Source organism: Chelon labrosus (genome assembly GCF_963514085.1).
Source record: "Chelon labrosus genome assembly, chromosome: 2".
In the NCBI taxonomy this organism is placed as follows: Eukaryota; Metazoa; Chordata; class Actinopteri; order Mugiliformes; family Mugilidae; genus Chelon; species Chelon labrosus.
This window is the reverse complement of record NC_140338.1, coordinates 26,623,903-26,643,402: the sequence shown is the minus strand read 5'-3', so window position 1 is coordinate 26,643,402 and position 19,500 is coordinate 26,623,903. Positions and strand designations below refer to the sequence as shown.

Sequence of the window (19,500 nt, the reverse complement as noted above, 5' to 3'; positions counted from 1 at the left end):
GGCTGAGCCCTTTTTCTCATTTAATCCCTTCACCCACTGGCCTCTTACAACATGTGACGCACTTGCTGCTGAACTTCCCTTGATGCAGTCTGTCTGTGTTCGCCCGCCACAGAAAATCCTGAGTGGGGAATTCACCCACTGAGTGAGAAAATACAGTAGGATGAAAACAAAACCACCTGCCCGCCGCGGCCACAAGAGGGCGCTGCGATCAAAGGGCAACCTCAGACTGTAGGTCAGCTGGAACTTGTCGATGCTGACTGGAAGGCAGGAGGAGAGCGATGGATCTCTCTGCAGGACGATGCTGACAGCAGCATCTACACACAGTTTTACCTGGAATGTACATTTGCAGAACAGCATTTATTGTTTCTCTTTTATGTAAAGCCGTCACGCTCCTATTTGCTTTTCAGAACGAGTTGCATCAATAACAATTTTCTGTCTGGCAGTGTTGGAAGAATTCTATATTTTGCAAAAGTAGCAATACAGCAATGTCAAAACAGTGGCCGCTGCCTTATGCAACTATGCGGAGATGTAGACATAATCATTTCTCAGGGTATATATACTGTATTTATCCTCTGTGTTGTACTGCCTTATGGAAATTGAGTGAATTGAGAACAACTTGTTATCAACTTAAAACAAATATATGGAAATGTCTGGCTCATCCAGTCAATAGGATACATGGCATATCAAGGGACTAACAAGGCCAACACAACAGAGTAAAATTACAGAACAAGTCAAAAAGATTTAACTCGAGATTTAACTTAAGTTGTTGTTACTTCCTTAATATGCTAATAGAAACATACAGAGGTGTGAAATACTGATTCACCCGCCGCCCTACACGTTGTATGTGCAGTTTGGACGTTTTCCCTGAGCCTGTATGGGTTTTCTTCAGGTGCTTCGGCTTCCTCCCACAGGAAGTGTTAAGTTAATTCTAACTTGGCCATAGGTGTGCATGTGAGTGTGAATGGTTGTTTGTCTCTGTCCCGGGACCGTGATAGACTGGCAGTCTCTCCAGGGTGTATCCCGTCTCTTTCCTGATGTCAGCTAGGAAGGCTCCAGTAACCTGGGACCCTCTACAGGAGAAGCAGTAATAGATAATGGACTGCAAAGGTGATGCAGTGTAAACGTCTATTTAAACCAAAGTTTCGGACTGAGACTTATTTTAGCCGCAGATATAAAGAAAAGCCTGGTGTTCCCAAATCATAGGGCTTAAAATGAAAAAAAAAAACAATCCTAGCATATTAACTAATTATGGTGAAGTTGGGCTCTATATGAATTAATAATATCATATCCTCAAACAGATGTTTCAGTTCAATAATATTATTGATGAGGATGCATTATCATATTTATGGAATGATTATGTCAGCATAAACCAAAAGATCTGTGTAACCACTACAGAGGTCATTTTTCTGTGCAAAGAGCGAATGTTTCTAAATGTAGATGTGGTGGTCAGTCGGCTAAATTACAAGCGTTATTTATCCGTCCATGTTCCAAATTTGAAAGTGCTATTTTTATGTGTGCTAATTTTTACATTTGTACATTTGGTAATTTGCCAGTTTCTGGAAAATGTGTTGCTGCCACTTTATTTCTTTTTTTTTTTATGTAAATACGATCAACCACCTGACAGCACTGAAGACAATTAACACAGAAACATTAACACTGCAGCAATACACCATCTCTTGGTGTTGTCATATCAGCCAACCACTAATTCAGTAACATTTTTACATCATAGTTGACTGCTGTGAAGATTGTTTTAATTACTTTATATATTGTTGTGAGTGTTGAACGCTTCATATTTCGGTAATATTTCTGTTTTGTAGCGCTGCTGCTGTTAAGAGTGCCTTTGATTAAAAGCTGGCCGCTGCTCTATATTAGAGCTTTTTACTCGAAAAACTGGCAGCTAGTCTCCTGGATCTTTTATCTGAGCTGAATCAGACAGAGAGATCTCTGTCCCTCCATCTGATCCAATAATAGAGTGAAGAGGACTGAGCTGCCAAATGTATAAACTCTGGCTGACAGTGATCAGTGGGAAGAGCCCCAGAGACTTGGAGCTGAGCTTCCATGTGGAGAAATGGGACAATCTGTGCCACTGATGTGATTAAAGTATTTATTTGATACTATGACGAGGAAAGTATACAAGTATGTTTACTCAAGTACTGTATTTAAGTACAATTTTACATTTTATGCCACTTTATACTTCTACATTTCAGAGAGAAATATCTTACTTTTTAATCCACCTGGCTTCTGACAAAAAGTAGTAGTCTGGGTCAAATTTAAGATATCCATGAATTACTCTCAATTTTATTTATGTAACATCTATATAAGATGCTTTACTGAACCCAGAGCCTGAAATCCTCAGAGCAAGACCAAAGGTGATGGCGGCAAGAAAACCCTTTGAACAGGAACTTTGAGCATATAAGTGGAGCCATCTGCTTGAGGCTGACCAGGCAGAGAGACAGAAGAAGAGGGCACAATAGTAGATAAATTCATACATGCAAACATGCAGCATGTACATGGTATTAGGTGCTATGCTGATACATGATACATTGAACTGATACAATATGATAATGAGTGACTTCGACTAGTTAGCGCATCTCTCAGCTCTTGTGAGGTGTTCCTGGTCTGCAGTGGTCCTTATTTATCAATAGAGGTCCAAGGAAGGAAAAGTGGTGAACTAGAAACAGGGTCATGGGCTGCCATGGTTCATTGATGTATGTGGGGAGCGAAGGCTGGCGTGTAGAGTCTAAACCAACAGATCAGCTACTGGACCTCATATTGCTGAAGAAGTTAATGCTGGTCCTGATAGAAATATGTCAGAACAGTATTATATGGGACTGCGTCGCCGCAGACCATTCAGGATACTGCATCATTTAAGCATCAGAACGGGACCATGGAGCGATGGAAGAAGGTGGCCTGGTCTGATTAATCATGTTTTCTTTTACATCATGTGGATGGTCTGGTGTCTGAGCATCACTTATTTGGCACATATGGCACCAGGATACAAGGAAGACCCCTTTACTTTTGCCATGGGGGTGTGCTTGATCTGTTCAGGTGGTGGTATTTATCAATGTAACATCCACATAAATGTTTCCAAAAGAACTTCTGCAGTGTTATTCACTTCACTGGTTGGTGGTTTTAATGTTGTGGCTAATCAGTCAAAGACCAGTGCTTTACTACATTGTGCTGTTCTTTTACGTATTTTACTTGTAATGGAGTATATTTCACATTTCTGTATTGGCACTTTTACTGAATTGGGGACTCTGAATACGTCTTCTTCCATAAAAGTCATGAACCAACAGGAGTGGTTTCATTCCTGTTTGGGGAAAAAAGCGGAAAAAACATCACTTAACTGATGTCACTCATTAAAAAGTTAGCTCTCGAATTTGAGCTCGGATCAGCTCAGTCTGGGTTTTCTCTGCAGTCACACCAACACGAAACCGTCCTCAGATCAGTGTTGGAGACCGTGTTGAAGGGAGGGTGACGGGGATGGTTGTTATCAGAACTCTGGCAGATGCATGTGCCGTTCAGTTTCCTGTTGACTAGTAAGTGGAAGTGGCACGCAGACACAAAGCACACACACACACACGTACTGTAGGCATCCTTCTTCCCCCTCCTCGTGCCCCTGAGCCTGTCTGTCTGGACATGGGAGATATCAGAGAGAGGGAGAGGCATGAAAACAGAGACCCAGCTTTAGAGTTAGATCACTGTAGAGCCGTGAAAAGTGACAAAATGGCAATGTCTGAACAGCTAGAGTTTGAAGGAGGTGAGTCTCTCTTGTTGACCTTTTCCTTTTTGTCTTTCTGGTAGCTGATTCTCAGCAGAACATTGTTTGATTTGATCATGTGTCTTGAATTTTTGTTAGTGTCTAGAGAAAGCCTGAACAAGATATTCCCGCTCTTCTCTGTTGTTGACTTTGACAAAGGTGAATTTAAACAGGTGGTACTTGTGGGTTTAAGTGGAAGCTTAGTGAAAACACCACACTGTGCACTTTAGGAGTTTATTCAGTCACTGCATGTGCCAGCTCTAATCACTTATTATACATGGATTTATGGCTTTAGGTGTGAATGTGTAGGAAACGTGGCTAGCTGGTGAAGTGCGGGTTAGGCTGCTGTGTGTGTGTGTGTGTGTGTGTGCGTGTCGCTGGTTGGGGTGCTGGTTGAAGATAAGGCCTGCCCTATGCCTGAGAGCAAAAGAGACGGTGTGTGTAAGCCCTTCAAGCCTTATCCCGGCACACCTCCCACCCCCACCTCCTCTCCATCACCCCACCAAATACGCACACACTGGGGATTAACCCCGTCATGTACCATTTGAATGGGTGAGCTTCGGAGACACCCACACACACAGGATTAACCCTTGTGTGTCCATTTCCATGGATGTTTCTTAGTCTCTCTCCGGTTCTGTCAGCGCTGACTGCTCGTGTTGCTATGGTGACAGGGGCCAGCGAATGTAAGATAGGCAAATCCACATAAGTCACCCGCAACAGACACTCTAAGCTACTACTGAGGACACCTCCCCCTGGTACTAGACACACAAAGATGCTGCCAAAGGACCGACGGCAGCCTCGTGAGCTGTGAAGTGCTCATGTCACGGGCTTACCACGGTCAAACTAATATACATAAACTCAACCCGAGCATCTTTGTTGATGGTCGGGTGAGAGACGGGTCTTAGGGAAGCTTATCCTCTCTACATGTTTGGCCGTGGGAGAGGCCTCACTTCACCATTCTTCACATCAGTCTGCAAAGACTTCCATGTTTCAGCACCTGTCTTAATTTCACAGATGTGAGGAAGTTACATTCAGGCAGAATAGTTCTTTAAATACCCCCCCCCCCCCAATTATATTTTCTATCAGAAGGCAGCAAAAAAGTAGCCAGACAAGCGTACACCCATCAGCCACATTCTTTTGCCAGACACCACAGGACACCCTCAGAAAGCCCATGTCCATTCTCTGATGAGTCACAACTGTTTTGGAGGCACAAGGGAGACCTACACACTATTAGGAAGGTGGTCATAATGTTATGCCTGATTGCTGTATTTATTGATTTGTATATTTGCAAGTGCAGGAAAACATTAGTGGAGGCAGTGTCTGGTGTTTTCATCTTTTTATAGCCGAGGCTAATTTTCAACACTTGATGGGCATCACTAAGCAGTCATTAAAATACGTATTACTGTTCATAATCAGTGCTGCATAGGTCAGCAGCAGCCTGTAACAAACAAAGACACAAAGAGCTATAAAAACAGTTAGAAATATATTTAACATATGCAAGTAATGAGTAGTCGGCTGCAGTTCTGGCCATGATTTAACCAGGACTTAACTGTGGTAGAGGAAATGTATAAATCTCGGATATACTTCAAACTGGCAGGTAGTGAGTTTCTGAGGTTTGGGCCTTTAACTGAATATGCAGTTTTGGCAAAGGACACCCTATAGGCTCTATCCTGCCGTTTCCTTCTTATATACTTTGGGTGTTAATGGAAGTATTAAAAAGTGGTGGAGCTGCATGATGGAGACACTTAAAAAGAAGTAGAAGGTGTAAGGTTAGTTAATAAAATTAGCAAAATCGATTGAATTAAAAATATATTACAATGATTGTTTATTGTCATTTATAAATATACAATGAAAGACGATGTAGGCGATGGCTTAAAGTTGGATTGTGTGGGTCACGATTTAGTTAATCATTCCACTGTTGGAATCATCAAATTTAAAACAGTCAGAACAAGACTTGCATATACATACACTGTTCATGCATAACATTATCACCACCTGGTCATAATCTCCAAAACCACAGCTCTTGTGGGGTGTTCCTGGTCAGCAGTGGTCAGTACCTATGAAAAGTGGTTGAAGGGAGGAAAAGAGTTGAACTGATTACAAGGTCATAGAATCACTGATGCAGGTGGGGAGTAAAGGCCTACCCATGTGGTTCGATCCAACAGGCGAGCTGATGACTGAGTGCCTATGTGTCACTTATCTGGGGAACATACGGCACCAGGATGCAAGGATCACCCCCTTACTGTTGCCATGGTGGTCTTCTTGGTCTGCAACAATATTTAGGTGGTGGTACATTTAAAGTAGCATGCACATAAACGCCAGGACCTACATTTTCCACAGGAACATTACATCATAACAAGATCATTAATGTGATTCACTTCACTGGTTGGTGTTTTAATGTTTTGGCGTATTTATACATTTATTATCTGTGGGTCCCTTAAACCAAACAGTGATGTTGAATCTTATGATAGTAATGATGTTATGCCGGTGTTTAGTTTCGCAGCATCCTCTGTGAAAGTGTGTTCACACAGCAGCTCACAACAGCAGTGTAATTTGAGAATAAATCATTAATGAAACATTGTGTTGTCATTCCCAGTGCACACGGATGGTGTATAAATCAGAACCATGTTCATGCTGGTGGCTGCAGCATCCTTAATCGGCGGGAGGGAAAAGTCCTTCATTGGCTAATAGGAGACTGTTTTTCCACCTTGATATTGGAACATGTGACAGTCCTTTCTCGAGTTTAGGCAGTGACACTATATATCAAATGTATGCCGTATCCTCTGTGTCATTTTAGATTTGACATACACTTGCATAAATACATACGAATCTGCTGGCATGACTTGTTCTTTTTATATCTCAACTTTGGCCATATGGGTGAGATTTCACTGGCTGTGATCTGAATATCTGATTATAATTTGAGGAGATTTAAGCAGATTTAGAGGCCCGTGGGATTCTCCTTTTGGCTTATCGCTTCCTGTGTGCCTTTGCGTGTGTGTGTGTGCAGACAGAAAGAGAGGGAGAGATTCCCAGTGTTTATGGATTAACTGGTCCACCTTGGAGACAATTCAATGGTCAGACTCAAAGACATATAATTACAAACAACCCAAGGCTTTATATGAAGGTTTCTAAGAACTGGATTTACTCTCACTTGCCACTTCATTATGTACACTAGTGAAAATGAATGTGTTCTAATATAACAGTCCTACACTAAATCTTCCTTCACGACGCATGATGTTATAATATTCAGTTTATGTTGAAACAGCCTGACTAAAATGAGTTTGTCAAAATAATAGAAACACGTGTTGGTTCATCTAAATACAATTTAATAATACTACAAATTACAGTTGAATCAACAGCCCCATGAGTTATTTTAAATAAATGCTGAATATCATAACCTTCATGAAGATAAGATTTAATGCAGGACTGTTACATTAGAATGCAGCTGCTGTCACTAGTGTACCTAATGAACTGGCAAGTGAGTGCACTTTTGACTGGCTGCTGCATCAACATTGCATGGGGCCTCTGTGCACTGTCGGGTCTGTCTCAGTTCAGTTGTTTGCAGCAAGCTGATGTGCATTAATTAGGTAAACATGAAAAGCACTTTGCAGTCAGCATGATCTTTATTTCCACACACACATTTCCACCCGGCTGCATTAGGCCAATTCTCATCTGTGTCAGTTATAAGGAAGGGATGGGATGCGGGGAGGAGGAAGGGAAAAATGCTTACCAGACAACCTTTATGTGCAGTTGTGCATTAGCGGGGGGAGGAGGAGGTGAAGGGGGAGAGGGCGGCTGGCGATGCTGGGCAGAAGAGAGAGGAGCAAATGCATTGCAGAGGGAGAGGAGGAGGGCCTACAGCTATTGTTCATGTCCTCCCTTGAACAAAGGGCTCATCGGGGTCCGTATGTAAACCCACAGCAGGCTTCAGCCCACTGACAAGGCCTCATGCGGGACAAAACATAACCGACCGACTCCCGCAATTTTGGCCTTATTCCGTCTAACTCTCGCGGTTCGAGGAGATTTTTTATTGATCCTGTTCAAAGGGACGTATTGTGTGGGTACGTTGCGTCCAGCCAACCGCCGTCCAGCGGGCCTATCCGTTTTTACGCACGGAGCGTACACACGGTCTATCATCACGGATCTGTAAACATCAATTTTCTGATTGGACTTCTTTGCAGGTAAAGGGTCGCTTTTCCCAAACACGCTCTTCCACTGCAATGTCTGGCCGCCGCGGCGATTAAACGTGGTTTACGAGCTGCCGCGGCCGTGATTTGTCGTCCTTTATCCGGAGCTTTCTCGCGGAAAAGGGATTTAACGCTCAGGCGTTAGCAAGAAGGCTAACTGGTTACCAACTGTTTTCAGGGTAGCTAACGTTAGCTTGCCCTACAGGCCTACGAGGCAGTGTTATATCCAATCAACACCTTGGTGTTCTAAGATGTCGGGGTTATTCATATTGATTATTTTTATGTTTGCACTAATGCCTTGCTTGCTGTAAAGTGAATACTGCTGTTTGCCTTTTCCGCGTCCCGGAATCCTCTGTGTGTGTTAGCCTAGCCAGCAGCTAAGTGCTAGCACTGTGCGTTAGCTGCCTTTCTAATTGCCTTTGTAGCCGGGCAACTCTGATGTGCTTTTACTGTTAAAGTTGTGGACTTACGATGAGGTAACGACAAGTAAGTGCGGCTTAAAATCTTAAATGTATGTCGATTTGTTTAAAAAGTTTTCTAAACAGGATTAGTGGCTCAGAATAACCTAGCTATTGCTTATACTCCCGTTTGCATACTTCAAACAATCATGGTGGCAGGACTCCAAAAACACGACAGGTTATTCTTATTTAGAGGATACCTTTTGTTTTTTTTGTTTTTGAAGATATAAGGAATAATAGGTGTCAACGGTGTTTTTTATTTTTTTTATTTTCATTTGGTATCCATGATACTTTGAGATGGGACTTTCTCTGAAGGTTGGCTGACCATTACTCAGGGCAGGAAGACGTGCATGTTTAATGTGTATATATGTATATAGTGTACTGGGGCAACATGATTCCCTGTGGAGGAAGTGGGAGTCCAACTGATGTGATTGTGACTGCCTGTCATTAACCGCTAACAGGAGAGGAGAGGAGCTAATGGAGCTCTCAACAACTAATGGACACATAACCATCGATTATTTATTTATTTATCAATCATCTGGTGGTGCATCCAGCCCATAGCATAGTGCTGTGGGCTCACAAAGTCATAAACAACTTGTTTTTACTCAAAAGGCTTTCAAATGGAGGCATGATTTATGGCTTCTGTTCAGAAGATGGAAATCTTGTTTTGAAGCTCAATGTTCCTCATTTTTGGGAAACTTCTGAGTTGTTCTATTATTTATTTATTTACATATGTGCAATGGTTATGTGGCTACGGTTAGGCGCGCACAGGAAAAAACAATTAGCATAGGATATAAGTCCTCTTAGAGATATGCTGCTGTTATCGACGAGAACATGTACACAAACACAGATGAGTGATTTTTAGGAGCGCCAGTCTGATGACAGTGATCTGTGTGTTTAGCTCCAAACAGTGTTGATATCTACGTGTTGTATTGTCAAAAACCTATAACATTATCGCAGTATAATTTAGTTGAATGTTTACTGTCAATATTACATCATTCCAAAGTCGTAAATTCCCCTTAATCATATTAGTCATCCCTGTCATACAAGCCTGTCTGTGGTTTTACATGTATACCTTTCTTTCACATAGTCCCTGCATATATCTATATTATGTGTATGTGGTGAGACAAGACAGGGAAACACTAAGGAGGCGGGACTTCACCATGGTGACGGCGGGGGTCATGACCTGGAGGACGCCACGCCTGGTTGGCCTTTATAGGAGAGCTGGGCAATTACAGTGGCATAGTGATTGGAGCTTTGTGTGTCAGAGGGAGTCGTTGGTTTGTTTTTGTATGCGTGTGTGGCGTCCATATTGGTTTGTGGTTGTTTTATAGTCATTTTATGGAGGATTGCAGTTACTCTGTCGGTTTAGCGGGAGGCTCCGGCACTGTTATGCCGTGTAACATCTTCATGCTACAAGGTTGGTGTTTGTTTTTAGGGATGGCATGTGAAGGAGTGCAACAGAAACTGGACTGTACTGGTTAGGCCGTCAGGGAACTTAGGGAACATTGTCTCTGTTGTTTCATAAGCCCAACTGGACCAATATTCATTTGTGTTGAAAGGTTTTCAGTGTCAGTTACAAAGTTTATGGATTAACACTGTATTTTCTCTCTAAAATTGGCACATTGCTCTTGTTTTTTCCGATTTACCTACCACACTTATCAGTCTTCTGAAAGAACTTGAAACATTTAAACATTGCTTCTATTATTTCTCTCTTCCAGGCTGTTCCTCCAAGTCGTTCAAGCTGTACTCCCCCAAGGAGCCCCCCAACGGTAGCACTTTCCCCCCTTTCCACCCCGGCACCATGCTGGACAGAGACGTGGGGTAAGTCGTGTATTCTGTGTGTATTTTGTGGTGATGGGATATTCATAGCACAAGCTACGAACATCACGGTTTTTGTGTCATAAGCTGAGTTTGTGCAACGCAGTGTTTGTCTAAAACATCCACCGGCAGTCCCGCAGCTCAGTCTGATCAATCAACATCCGTGGGCTTTAAGTGGGTTAGAGAGCAGAGTCAATTAGCGGAGCTCTATTGTAAATTTAAATTACACTCAAAGTGACCAGTTGTTTGCCCACAAACTTCTTGAACAAATCCTCAAGATGTTTAAATGGACATTGAGTTTAATTGAGCTGTGTCATCTGTTTCTCTTTTCAAATTTACCAACATACTTTTTAGAGTGGATAGTTTGGTTGAAATGTGACAGTTCCTGAACAGCTCCAGGCACAGCTCTGGTAGTTTTGTGCTTGTCCAGAGTTTTCCTTGAAAGTAAAGCTGCAGCAACATAACCTGCTGTAACTGCCTGATGTCATTTTGGAGAATCAGGTGCTAAATATAAATTCAGCTTTCAGTATAGCATACAGTATTAACGGTAAAAGAGATGGCAACATCCCTGGGTACAAGGAGCACTATTTGAGGTATTAAGCTAAATTGGCACCTGTCAGTCTTCTGTCATTGTTCAAATTTTGAACCAGTTGCACCACCGACTATCTTGGCAAACATCTGTTAAGCTGCAGCGACTAAAGTGAAAAGTATTGGCTTGCTGTGGGAGCCGGTTTGAGAAGTGCATTATTTGTTTTCACTGCTTGTCTTTCTGCAGTCAGTGAATCAGCTGATGTTGGTCTCTGTGTTTCTGAGAAGTATTGTTATTTACTCTCTACCTGTATCATCTAATTTGAGTCATGTCCCAGGGTTGTAAATACAGACTAGTTTCTGGATGTGGGTGTATAAGCACTACACCTGAATCTAATAGTCTCTCTGCCTCTTGTTTCTCTAGTCCCACCCCAATGTACCCTCCAACATACCTGGAGCCAGGAATAGGGTGAGACTGCGTTATTCCCCATTATATCCTGCTGCTGTGAAAACGGCAGTAGTGCAAATATTGATAAGGTCGTGAGAAGTTTTGTTATCTACGTTAAGTAGAGATTTCGCATTTACTCTGTGATAAACAAGGTTGTTAATCAGCCTGTAGATTACGGAAGTCATGAGAACTTCAACCTCACTGAACTCAGTTTTTTTTTTCTTTTAAATTAACTTATCTCTGATATTACCAAAAGCTATCTGGTGTTGACCACTGCTCTCCTTCTTGTGTTCTGTTTTTTATGGTCTTCTAGGAGGCACACGCCATATGGCAACCAGACAGACTACAGAATATTTGAGCTCAACAAACGGCTACAGAACTGGACAGAGGTTTGTACGCACATGTAGCTGTATAAACACTATAAAAACAATTCAGAAATAGTGCAAGTAACAAATAATCTTTTCCATCATCACCCTGTAGGAGTGTGACAACTTATGGTGGGATGCATTTACTACAGAGTTCTTTGAAGACGATGCAATGTTGACCATTACTTTCTGTCTGGAGGATGGACCCAAGCGATACAGTAAGAAACAAAGCCTCTAAAACGGTTAAAATCTAACCGTTAATCAAAAGTCTGATAGTCACTATCTTCACACTATAACCAGCTAATGTTTACATCTGCATATGCACTTCTTGTTTTCTCACCAGCAATTGGCCGGACGTTAATCCCGAGGTACTTCAGGAGTATATTTGAGGGTGGTGCTACTGAGCTCTACTATGTGCTGAAGCATCCCAAGGAGTCCTTCCACAATAACTTTGTCTCCCTCGACTGTGATCAGTGCACCATGGTCACCCAGAATGGAAAGCCCATGTTCACACAGGTGTGTTTGTGTATGTGCAAGGGATGATCCAATACAGCGAAACGGAAACAAAACTGTGTATAAGACGTTTTTACATTTATTGTAATGGCTGTTAATTTGCCCCACAGGTCAGCTAGTAAAGTTAGTCACCCTCCTCACCTGATTTAGCATGGACTTTTAACTTCTGTACTGACCACAGTCCTCTTTGCTTCCACAGGTGTGTGTAGAAGGACGCTTGTACCTGGAGTTCATGTTTGACGACATGATGAGGATAAAGACGTGGCACTTCAGCATCAGACAACACCGTGAACTCATTCCCCGCAGTATACTGGCCATGCACGTGAGTGGAGCCAATCTATATATACACATGATGTATCTTTTCTCTCTATGTGTGTATGTGCAATTTTTTTAATATATACAAATCTTTCCTCTATGAATATCCCAGGCCCAGGACCCACAGATGCTGGACCAGCTGTCTAAAAACATAACAAGATGTGGTCTGTCGAACTCCACCCTTAACTACCTCCGAGTGAGTCAAGCACGCATGCAGCGTTTTACCACTTGAATGATTTTATTTATTGTGAGCTGGTCGTGGTCCAGTCATAATTCAGAAAAACAAAAAAAAAGGCTTCAAAACATAAAAGGCTGTATATCTCTGCCTGAGTTTTGCAATTGATTCTCATTTAGCAGTTTATTATTTGTCATCCATGGGCATAGGTGGATGTAATTTTAAAATATGTCTGAAGAATCTCATCCAGTCATCCAGGTCATGATATATCCATCGATACATCGAGCATTTATGACGACTTGTTGAGTAGACCAGTGTTGTGATGATTGGGTTTCTGTATTGTTTGTCTCTTATGTCCTACCTGCACACACACCGATGGCTGCATAGGTTGGACTGGACCAGCCAGTCCAGTGGTCTTGTTTGCAGGAAACTGTTGCTTAAGCCGAGCCACAATAGTCACAACTCCATGCTGACCAACTGGTCACACAGCTACATCTGTAAGCCAGCCCAACGTCCCCTGCCCATAAAGTTTTTGCAGTGGAAAGTTGATCTGCAGTTGCTCCGTTGACAACTTATGCTGTGGCAGATCTGCCCGGCCAGTCAAATCATTTAGACAGGCTTTATGCGGAAGTGTAGTCATACATTTGCTCTGAGCAAGTTGGAGTTGAATTTATTTACAACAAAATGAATGTGATTGGTTGACTGTTCAGGTACATCAGAAGTATTTTCTCTATATTGGTAAACGCGCCCATAATGAAATCCAAATGGTGTATTACCAGATTCATATTCTGATAAGAAGGTCAAGAGAAGTGATTTGCTATCTCCTTTCTTGCATCTATGTCTTAATTTGGCATTCAGTTCATTCAACCATCATTACCTATTTACTTTCCTTCTAGATCATTTGTTTGTCTGAATGATCACAGTCTGCTGTTTGACACTTGATACAGCTACTTGCCAGTTAGTGGTAACATCATAATTCCTCCAGCAGGAATTTTTGCACCTTGAGTTTTGTTGCTGTTACCAGATTAGAAGCGTTCTGGTCTCAGGGTGGGGCACTGACATGTTATCTCACATATTTCCGTTAAACAATCTGGAATCAGTGGAAAGCGGTATTTTAAATGTTCTGGTAGTACAGCAACAGTACAGCAATCTGCCCCAGTTAGAGGTCAAAAAATATTTCCTGCTTCTGGACTTCTACACACTTTCAAACGCAGTCAGCAGCACCATCTGAACTCCATGGGGAGATTTATTGGAATATACATTAGGCGCCTCTGCGGTGCAGACTGTGCTCCTGTAATGGGACTACTCAGTGAAAACACTGTGTTTGTGTTTGCTTCCTGTTTCTGTAATCACCTCTAACATAAAAAGTCAACCACAGATGCCATTTGTGGAAACGACCTTGATTATACTGGTGTCCAGTCAGCTCTAACGTTCCTGACTAATGTGTGAACTCTGACCTCCGGCCTCTGTCTGCACTCTCCCTCAGCTTTGTGTGATTCTGGAGCCAATGCAGGAGCTCATGTCCAGACATAAGACATATAGCCTCAGCCCCAGAGACTGCCTCAAGACCTGCCTCTTCCAGAAATGGCAGAGGATGGTGGCGCCGCCCGGTAGGTGAACAGCGAACACAAATAAAGATGCCCACAACCACATAAACGCACAATAAAAGTTTGTGGAACTCACTGTCTTTGTCCGTCTCTGTAGCTGAGCCATCGAGACAGGCCCCAAACAAACGGCGGAAGCGTAAGATGTCAGGTGGCAGCACCATCAGTGGAGGAGGAGGAACTAATAATAACAACAACAACAAAAAGAAGAGCCCGGGTAGCGGGTTCCCTCTGTCCAGCCAAGTTCCTGTGAGTACACCAGTGCCACTTAGTGTCAGTACTCTGCTACTACACCTCCAACAGAATCCATTCATTTAATGATGGTCACATCAAAATTGTGAAGTTGCCTTTTACATGTTCTTTGTTCAAATTAATTGACTTCAGAGATATATTAGTGGTCTGCTCTAACGGTCGTTGCCACTGTGACTCTGCAGGATGTGATGGTGGTGGGAGAGCCCACGCTGATGGGAGGGGAGTTCGGCGACGAGGATGAGCGTCTGATCACACGGCTGGAGAACACGCAGTTTGACGCGGCCAACGGCATCGACGACGAGGACAGCTTCAACAACTCTCCGGCGTTGGGCTCCAACTCGCCCTGGAACAACAAGGCCCCCTCCAGCCAGGAGAGCAAGAGCGACAACCCCACCTCACAGGCATCACAGTAGAGCCCAGAGCCCCGCAACCTCAACACAACCCCCTCTCTCTGTCACTCCTCAGCCCTCACCCCACCCCAGCAGCCATGACTGCAAGAGTAACAGTCCCATCATCTGTAGCGCTCAGATTCACACACACACACAGGTAGCCTGAGGGAGCCCAGTCTCAGTCATTTTTTTTATTATTGCTGTGACTTCCCAGTATTTAGGCGCTGTGTCCCACCTCTGTCTCCCTTTTCCTTCTCTCACACTCAACATGCCCCATCTGCTCTTGCTAATTTTCAGTTTGGACAACGACTGGGGTAGATGTGAGTGAGCAGGAACAGGGATCTGTGCACACTAAACTACCAAAACTGAGGTTCACATGTGAGAACGGGTGGGGTAGGGTGTAGAGGGTGACGGCAGAGGGGCTTCTAGAGGGTGGCGAGTTGCTTAGGGACGACTCCGCCACCCGTCCTCTAAACGTGGCTCTCTATTCTGGTCTGTTTGGCTGACGCACAAGTCGCTGATAACGTTTGTTAATAGAGTATATGTGTGTGCGTGAGTTAGTGTGTGTGTGTGTATGTGTGTGTGAGAGAAATTTGCAAGGAGAGGCAGTTTGAACTTAATTGCAGCTTTGCTGAAGCAGCCAGACCAGAGTTTAGAGTCAGTCCGTAAAAAAAAAAACATTAAAATTAACACACTAGTAGGAGAGCTGAAATGTGGCACTAGGGAAACATCACACACACACACACACACACACACACACACACACTCTCACACACACAAACATAATGATTGAAGGAGTCCCCTAGTGCCCGAGCCGTCTCTGATTAGACTACAGCGAATGCAGTCTTTCAAACAGAGAACATTTACAACACACACAGTTACACATTTTAAGAGTTTTTATACAGTATATATTTCCCTAGAATGTTTTTTAATTTGTATTAAACGCCTTCATTTCAATTGTTACTTTTTTTATTTTCTACCAATACTGAAAAGCTACAGACCAAGGAGCAACACAGGACTTTTATCCTTCCCCCCTCTAAAATATATTGTTTTTATCTTTTATGTTTATAAAAGAGAAATAATTTAGTGTGGATGTTTTTATTTTGTCTTCTGTTCCTTTTTTTGGAGATTTGAATTTTTGTGTATTTGTGCTTGTATATTTAAGGTAGTAGCAAAGTTCTGTCTGACTGTAATAAAATGTATTCTTACTTAGATTTACCTAAAGCCATCCCGATCTAATGTAAAGAAACAAAAATAGGAAAAAGGAGAAAAAAACACTCATGACCCCGTCCCCCTCGACCTTCCTACCTGCTCTCTTTCCTCTTTTTTAAAACTTGTGTAAATTAAATTACAAAACCCCTGGGGTACAATGGCACCATGGAAGAGATGATTTTACTGTTTTTTTTTTTTTTTATTTATTTAGGAAATGTCAGAAGTTCACTCATGCATTTCATCTATACAGAAAATGTTTCTTCACTTTACTTTCATCACCGTTTTGTGTGTTTCAATTTGATGTCAAGTGAATGTGCTCGCTTAAGTTTAGTTTCCTTCTCATGTCTCATCACTGACTGAAATCGTCTTTTTTTTGTTTCGTTTAAATCCTCTTTATTTGTCTGGTCTTGTTCATAGCCATCAGGGTCGCGCTCGCATCTTCTTAAACCAGCTTCACATTAAGTTCAGTCTACATATTCGGTAGCAACGCTGATTCTGTAAAGTCTAATAAATACAGCCGAGGCTCTGTTGTTTTGTACGTTTCCATTTTGTTATTCCAGCAGCAGTTACGATTGAGTTTGAATGGTGACTTGTACCTTCTCCAACCCCTGTAGAAAAATCATTGTTTGATATATATTTTTTGATTTGGTTAGTTTCTGCCCTTGATAATTAATGTATGGTACCAATAAAAAGATACATTTTCACTTTAAAATCTTCTGTGTTGTTGGTGATTTGTATAAGCTAAGGCCTTAGGATATGGATCATCTCTTAAGTTGTATAAAATGTAACTTTTGAAAACATCCTTTAAACACAAATTCTATTTAACATAATTTTAATGAAATCATTTTGCATTTGAATATGGCCTTTTTACCTGTCAATCACGAATACTCTCATATTATTACTGATCTGGGTCTGTTTGGTATTGCAGAGATCGAACAGAACAACTGATGGAGCAAAGAAAAAAATCTTGTCTGCAACCAGGGCTCAATGTCTATTAACACTTGATGTCCTAAAAACACAAATGCGATAACGCAACTTTATCAGACCTGGTAAATGTCCACAGTTTTAACACTTCTCTCAGTCTGCAATACAATGACACGAGTAGTCTCCAGTTCAATGGCAAGCTATTTGTTGATCTCGATAGACATTAAATAAAAAGGTTCACCATTTTTCAAGTCTGTTTTAAAGCATTAATCCTTTGCTAACGTGAACACAGGAAGGTGTTCAGTTTGCTCAAACCACTTCCTCATTTGAACCAATACTTACCTACATACTTATCATTTTTTCACAGTTGACTAAAACTGATGAGTTAACTGATCCCAACACTGAATCAGATTAGCTCCCCTTTGTGACGCTGTAAATGTGAACACACTCACAGATCAGTATCAGTATCAGAATCAGAATGCCTTCCTTTCTTGTCAAGTCACTGTGGTTTTGTGGAAGAGGAAACAAAGACGGTATACAAACACAGTATAAAAAAAAACACTAAAAATAAATGAACACAGCATAAAAAATACTAAGGTGCAGACACTCAACAACGACTCGAATATTATAAATAGGTCAAAACAGCAGGAATAAATAAGTATATAATATAGTATATATATGTGTAAGTAAGGTAGATTTTTATTTATTGAACAGTACCAGTGTCAAGTATTGATTGGATACTGCACATTGAAATTGCACATTTGTTATTACTTTACATAAATGTGTATGGATTTACTTAAGATGAATGAATGAATGAATGAATGTTCGGATTTAATCAAGCAACACATCACCAGCCTTACCCCGTAAATAATAGCTGAAATTACACAGTGATCAAGATGACTCTAGGGAGTAACTGTCTTTGCTTCCACTCGTCTCCACCTCCACAAGACATTTCATTCCAGCGTGTGCATGTTATATAGAGACAGCCAGTAAAAAACACACCAATATGAACTTTACTGAACGACATGCAGCACGTCACTCTTCTTTCATTTTCCCTTCGCAGCAAACCCCTCATCTCTCTGCAGTGTGGCTGTTGTAACCTGTCAGTGTGAAGTCAAGCTGTCAGACGGGCTACAAGCTGTGCTGCCGGGTGTCCCGGTGCTCCTCAAATCTTGTCTGAAGCTTGCTAGTACTCTCTCCTACTGGGCGGTTAATTGCTTTCACCTGTCGATCGGGGTAGTCCTCTAACACGCTGCTAGAAGGAAACTGACAGTGAACCGACAGACTTCTGAACCCTTACTTGTAGGACAGATTTCTACAGCCTCTCAGTCTTATTGTTCGGCTTCTTAAGACCAAGTGATTATGATAAACTTTGTGACGTGATGCACTGAGAATGGGACCAGAAATTCCGTCAGTGTTGTCTTTTGTAACAATCTTCATGATGATAAAATATTCATTAGAGGTGCATTTGTGTTTTCCTGATCCAGTCTGCACCAAAGAAGTGTCAAACAAACGCACAGCCCTCAAAGACATACTGTATGTTTGAGACGTTCAGTTTGCAGACTGAGCAGCAGTGGGTCACAGAAGATCTTCCTTCAGACATACTGTATACTCCACCTGCCAGCTATCACGCGTTCTCCTCAGGTATTTATTCTGCTCACTGTGACCGTACTTCAGCACTTTTACTGTAGGTCTGTCAGTTCAACATTCTCCAACTGAAACGCTCTTGTTGAGCTGAAGTGACAAATCCTTGACATATCCTCAATCGAAGTCCTGGAAATAAAGAAAAAGAAAGAAATAAAAGTCTTGGCATTGTGCTTACCAAGCAGAACATTGCTCTATAGTTGTCAAAGTGTAAATTTAGCTGATGTGAATTTGCAGCGTGTTCTTCTTTGCCGATTTTGTCATTGTCCTTCTATGGTCCTGCTGTACCTGCTCCACCATCTCAACTTCAGGTCCGTATTTGTTTGATCAAAAATGTTAAAAATGTTAAATGATTATAATTATCCATAAACCTGAACACTGAGCTCGTCACATTCTCCATGGGTTAACTGACACCAAACAGTAATTTCTCACTGATTACTTCAACATCAAACAGCAAAGTAAACCTTTTTAATGAGAAGTTAACCTCCTCAACCCTGAGCCTCATTCTCAAACACCAAATGTCCAAAATGAACTGAGCAACCACAAAACTCAACCACTACAGAATTTATTTGTATAATTTTTGTGTCATGACTGGGCCTGAGTAAGTGAAGTTGGAACACAGCATACATACAATTTAATGTTTGCCTAACAAAAGTGTAGACTTTTCAAGTAAAACATTTCTTTGGGATGATTCAGTGACAGAAACCCAACATCTTACCATCACCTGTATCAAGGCGGATGCTAACAAATTGAAGCATTGGCTAAATGTTATGAGCATTTAGACAAGCTTCTTCACATTAAGTGGATATGCTGCCTGCATGTGTAGGCTGCTACATGGTTGGTGTGCCCTCACATCGTTTATCTGCAGGAGGCTCTCTGGTTCTTGATGCTGAGTAGTTTCTCAT

At 41.9% G+C, this 19,500-nt stretch overlaps 1 protein-coding gene across 1 annotated transcript; it reads left to right on the top strand.

The window, feature by feature from the left end:
• Window positions 1-3,639: 3,639 nt before the first annotated feature.
• On the top strand, window positions 3,640-16,739 carry ldb1b (LIM-domain binding 1b; the record flags this gene model as incomplete). Its single annotated transcript, XM_084565831.1, has 11 exons — window positions 3,640-3,760; window positions 10,127-10,229; window positions 11,179-11,223; window positions 11,516-11,591; window positions 11,683-11,785; window positions 11,911-12,083; window positions 12,280-12,402; window positions 12,508-12,591; window positions 14,057-14,180; window positions 14,275-14,423; window positions 14,609-16,739. The coding sequence occupies 11 exons, from the start codon at window positions 3,640-3,642 to the stop codon at window positions 14,837-14,839; spliced, it is 1,332 nt and encodes a 443-aa protein (XP_084421957.1). The 3' UTR covers window positions 14,840-16,739.
• Window positions 16,740-19,500: the final 2,761 nt, after the last annotated feature.